Raw genomic sequence first — 6000 nt, forward strand, 5'->3', positions numbered from 1 at the left:
TAGTAGTATAATGGGAACTACTTATGGGTCCACCAATTCAATACAGAACACAGTTATAATGGTTAATGTACAACAGTTTAATTAGTAGTTGGACTAGCTTCAACACCAATTTCTGTGTCATCTTAAGCCAAAAATTGAAAAAAAAACGTAGATACATATATAAATAACCATACAGGGCAATGCACTATAACAATGTAACTCTATGTTTAAAATGATTGAGATAGACTAAGGGTTAAAATTATTGATAATGAATTAGGAAATTTTTGACAACACTTTGTTAAAAATGTTAACATTCATTCTATAACAACACGTAACGTTTTAAAATAGTTTCCTTATTGATATCAATAAGAATATCAGAGTCCAATCTTGAATTTCCATAACGAAATGCTCAATAGGTTTTTTCCACTTATAAGTATGAGATTCAACAATTTTGGGTTGAAAACATGACACTGGTTCTTATGACAAAACATCACACTTTAAAACTAGTTTTCTGCAAGTCTAATAGGATCTTGAGATTCCGGGTACAACTTTGTGTTGCCTATAGTTTAAGATAAGAAAAAGACTTGTATAATATATTTTAGGAGTGTGATGTGTGTCTTCGTTACATGAAAAATCAGTTGAATATTTCTGGCTGAGAATTACAGTATAGGAGCAAGACGTTGTGTTCATTTTCCAAACTTGGGAATTGTGCTGTAGTAGTAATTTGAAGTTTGTTATTGTTTTATATGTAAGGTGGATGCCATATTATGTGCCAGTGTCCTATAAGGAATTCGGAGTTCAATATGAGACCTGAAGAAAAGAAAAAATAGCGGAATTCAGTATTTAGACTAGAGAGTATTTTACATGAAGTAACGAAACAGTGTACGACTCACTTCTATTGCCAAGTGCTGTGGTGTGCGTTAGAGAAGATACTGAATGTTATGATGCACCGTGTCGCAGATGCACCGTGTGCTGTGGTAGAAGATGGACAGGGGAGTATGGAGGGGCAGCGGGTGAGGTGTAGAGGGATGGAAAGACAGGGAATTTAGCGAGGGTAATGCAGAGAATGTGAGTGGCTTGAAAAAGTTATTGTGCATATCTTGAAAGACTAATCTGCTATTGAGAATTTTATTGTTTCTAAAAAATGCGATCAGGAAATCATAAGATTTTTCTGAAATTTCACTCAAATTGAAGCCTGAATTGAATTATATATCCTAGTGGATGTAACAGCCTTCAGTAATATCCAACAAGGGACCTCTATTTAGAAGGTTGCCTTTGAGCTCGTACATTCCTAAACCGTCAAAAGTTTCTAGCGCGACATATTATGATTCGTGAGAAAAGACGCGCCACATCCTCGTAACAAGTGATAGGTTTTGAAATTTAAGACCACTGAATTTGACCTCAGATGATGTTCACCCTCACGAATGTGATGTTCATTAGTAACGTGCTCTCTGAATGGGATATCAGCGAGTGGAATGTTCAGTAGCAATTTCTTTGTGTGAGAGTTGTAGTGTACTTGGCTGTTGAACTAGTGATCACATGGTTTTAATTGTCACTGTAGATCGAGGCCCGAGGTGAGCAACGCAGATCATCAACGTCCGGATGGCGGAGCACCTTGTTTTAGGTGCAATGTGTGCGGACAGTTTCTGGCTGGGAAGTTGTGCCACTTGCGACATCTGAAGAGACACAAAGATGATCGTTCCTTCAAATGCGATTACTGTGGAAAGCTCTTCGGCTGCAGAAGTAGCTTGACGGAACACCTGAGGATCCACCTGCTCCTTGTGTGTAAATTTTGTCATAAATTCTTTACTACGCGGAACCGACTGAAAGAGCACATGCGTTTGCATACGAGTGGGATAGGAAAAGAATGCAATATCTGTGGTAAAACTTTCATCAGGACAGGCTATTTAAAAGTCCACATGCGGATCCACACGGGCGATAAGCCATATTCCTGCAATATTTGTGGTAAGCTCTTCTCCTATAAGAGTTCACTGTCGATGCACATGAGGACTCACACGGGAGAGAAGCCATACCCCTGCACGGTCTGTGGCAAATCCTTCCGCCTGGCTTCCCATTTAACAGTTCACATGCGCACACACTTAAGTGAGAAGCCATTTTGCTGCAATTTTTGTGAGAAGCTCTTCACGGATAAGACTACACTCTCAAATCATACGCGGATTCACACAACCCAGAAGCAACACTGGTGCAATGTCTGTGGTGTAAATTTCCTTAGGAAAAGCCATCTGAATGTCCACATGCGTACTCACACAGGCGTAAAGCCATATTGTTGCAATATTTGTAGTAAGCTTTTCAACTATAAAAGCTCACTTTTGAAACACATGCCTACTCATGCAGAGAAGAAGCCATTCTCTTGCAATGTTTGTGGTAAGCTCTTCGCCGATACAAGTTCACTCACGAAGCACATAAGGACTCACACAGGCGAGAGGCCGTACGTTTGCAACGCCTGTGGCGTATCCTTCAGCCTGAAACCCAATTTGACACGTCACGTGCGCATGCACTCGCGCGAGAATATCTGCAGTATTTGTGGTAAGGTGTTCACCGATAGAAGAACACACTCTAATCATATGCGGACTCACACTGGTGTGAAGCTATATTACTGCAATATTTGTGACAAATCCTTCATCCGCCAAGGACATCTTACACGTCACATGGGGATTCACACGGCCGTGTAGCCACACCGTTGCTGTATTTGTATAATGCTCACCTCCGAGAGAAATGCTCCCTCGAAATACATGTAGGCGCGTACACAAGAGAACCCATACTAGTGAAATGTCTGTCGCAAAATCTTTATTCAGAAAATCTATGTAACAGTTCCCATCCGAAAGCATACAGTTAGTAACTCACACGTTTTTCTCAGAGCCGCGGTAAAATGTTCTCAGAATCATGTAAACTTAACGGAGCGCATGTGAACTACAAGCGAGAGAGACGCCGCACTGCACCGTGTTTTGTGGCAATGTCGTGACAGACAGGATTTGAGCTTATAGGTGAGCTCTTAGGAAAGGTCAGATTGGTTGAAAGGTTATTTGGATCGTTCCCGAGCGGTTGGAACGTATAGGTTGGGAAGTTTCAACTAAGGTGCAGATCAGGAGGAAATCGACGAAGTGGAATCCCACGAAGTTAATATATTCTGATACTGAAGGTTGACTACAATATGTACACTATGTACAATTAAAATAAAGATTTAATGTTGGCAAGTCTTGAGCGAGAAGTCTGTCTATTAGCCGTCCGTCGAAGTATATAATACTTATTATTATTATTATTATTATTATTATTACTGATTGCGTAATCTTCCTACCGACCGGCAGGGATTCTACTGGCAACTGGTCCGCGAAGTGAATGGTAGAAGTCCTGAATAATGACTTCCTTGCCCTTATATAGCCTCCGGGGCCACACCCCATGTTCTCCAAGCTTGTGGTAACCTGCGTACGTGACCGCCTAACTTTCCGTAATTCTGGCCAATCAGAGGCCTGTATCCAAGAGACCTTCTAGTACTTTCTTACTGCGTCTATGCGGTTGAACCATGCCCTGATCAACATTACTCACGTCCTATGACAAACTTCTGTGTTACTCAAGATTTCCTAACATGCAAGAAACATGATTTCCACTCTTAACTGACTATTCAATTCCATGAATATAATTATTTTACATCTTTTAATTATTATCAGGTACGCCTATTAGGTATGCCTATACCTGACTCCTAGCCTCTATTACAGGCTGATCCCAATACGTCAGGTACAGCTATTCCTCCTACGTTCCCTGGGTTCGATCCTCGGAGGAAATAGCAGTCCTGGGTTCAAGTCCCTGGGAGGACACGACACCTCCCTCCCCTAGGGAGAAATGAATGCAAACATCTCTTGCATAAATTTCGTTACTCTCAAACTGTAATCTTTACAACTTATGATACTTATGAATTACAATCTTTTGGAGCTTACTCTCCTACTATTGGGACTACGCTGTGCCAATATCTCTTCCGGTAACACCCTTGACTCGGGTGTTTCTATTAATTCAAACTCTGATTGCAAATCAGACTCACTGGGGGCCCTTCCAGTAGCCCAGTGTTGCTTAAATTGGACGGTAATGTCTTCGTCCGATACCCTTGCCTTACTGTTGGCAGTAATCACATTTTGATAGATACAGAGATTGGGGCAGCGTTCCTTGTAGTCCTCAATGCACTTGGGTTTATACTTACAGCTTTTACAACAGCCACAACAACAACAACACAATATTACTATCATTATGGTTAAAACACTCCAAGTTACAATTTGATATACACTTACATATCTTAATGCTATATTATGCTTGAGTTCAGTTTCTTGCTGTTGCACCAAGCGTTCGACTTCTCTTACTTTCTGGCTTGTCCATTTCAGGTCGTTTACATGATTTAACAAGTTACCTAAAGTCACTTTGTTTAATTCAGGAATTTCACTGAGTTTTATATTACTATGACTTGATTCACAACAATCATATTCCAGTGCAATTTCAGGTATAATGTCCTCTTTCATGGTGGAGTTTATACTCCCTGAACTTTGTATCTTATCTACAGAATATACAGTACACAAATCCATGAAATTTATTATACCTAGGCCATGTAATTTTACATCACTAGTTGATTCCTTACAATTGCATGTCACTTGGGTTTCATTAGGGGATATGTAAATGTATTTATTATCATTCACAGGGATCCAAGTGAGCTCAAAAATTGGCAATACCCTCTTTTCACAATCTTCGGGGAGGTGATTCACACCTGTTAACAGACTGATTATACAAGGTCTCTTGGTAATTACATTTCTTAGAGGAAAATTATATTTACACAACCTTTGATTGTCTTCTATTAATTTGCACTCTTGCACTTGTTCCTTACCTAGTTGTGCATATGTTTGCTTCTCTTTGTCTAAGATTACATACTCTTTTTCTTCCTGTAGGTACACAAAGTGGTTGGGGTTGTTCTTTATTTTTGTAGGGAAGGGAACACATTTATACAGGGAATATTTAATTCCGTTTGTCAATGGAAGCTTTAAAATATATATACAGGAGTCCTTTGTTAGGTACACGCTCACTGTTGAAATTTGATATGAGCGATACCCATAACTTTCTCTTATCTCTATTGGCAATGGGAAATTCCGCTTGTAGCTTCTTGTAAGCCTTTAAGGTATCATCAGGACTAAGAATGCGTACTTGTACTAGTCCTAACCGAGCATTTATAATACTATCTAAAATTATCTGATAGTGTTCATGCAGCTGAAGTAACACACCTTGCAGTTCAATCAGGTGTTTATTTAACATTATCTGTAATTCTGAATGACGGAAGGCCTCTGAAATTTGTAACGTTTCATTCTGCACGTATGTCTTTAGCTGTTCAAAATTTTCGCTTAATTTTAATTCGATAGCTGTGACATCATATAGTGTGCTGTTAACCGACTGAAGAGTAGATCTCACTACTACTAATTGTTCCTTGGTTGATTTTATATGGGATAATTGTTCCTGTTCTAGCTCATTAATTTTACCTTGGTAAAACCTTGCGTCCTCGTCATCAAGGGTTCCAAATAATGTTTTAGCTATGGTTCCTACTACGTTAATTAATCCCCTTTTACTTCGTTTACTGTCTAACGTCCTTCCCCTTGAAATTTTCTTTATTATATCCTTTAATCCCTGTATGCGTGCTAGCTGGAGTTCTACTAGCCTTATGTCGTGCTGACATGATAAGTGCATTTCTCTTTCAATATCAATACAAAGAGTCTGGGTCCTTTGTAAATTCTTACGGGCTAAATTGTACATTTTGGACAACTTATTTAACTGAACGTACGTAACTAGTGTCCATTCGGTGTTGTACAGCCTTGCTTCTCCCTTATCTTCAAAGTACACTCCGAGTGAGTTGTCATAGGGAGTTATCTGTAGATCTAACGGCTCGCTGGCGGCTACCAGCGTTATCAGCACCAACAAGGTCGCTGTCCTGGGCATTGTGCCTGCAAATGAATACAGTCTTTCTTTTCCTCTGACAAA

The 6000-nt window shown here is 39.7% G+C and overlaps 1 protein-coding gene across 1 annotated transcript in view; it reads left to right on the forward strand.

Annotated features, from left to right (window-relative positions):
• LOC137502356 (zinc finger protein 41-like) overlaps positions 1–4266 on the forward strand; it is a 49466-nt gene extending 45200 nt beyond the window's left edge. Inside the window, exons 5-6 of the mRNA XM_068229367.1 lie at positions 1541–1760; positions 4192–4266. Of these exons, the coding sequence (XP_068085468.1) occupies positions 1541–1760; positions 4192–4266 (295 nt within the window). The remainder of the gene's footprint in view (positions 1–1540; positions 1761–4191) is intronic.
• Positions 4267–6000: the final 1734 nt, after the last annotated feature.

This window comes from Anabrus simplex, chromosome 10 (assembly GCF_040414725.1).
Source record: "Anabrus simplex isolate iqAnaSimp1 chromosome 10, ASM4041472v1, whole genome shotgun sequence".
NCBI classification, from domain to species: Eukaryota; Metazoa; Arthropoda; class Insecta; order Orthoptera; family Tettigoniidae; genus Anabrus; species Anabrus simplex.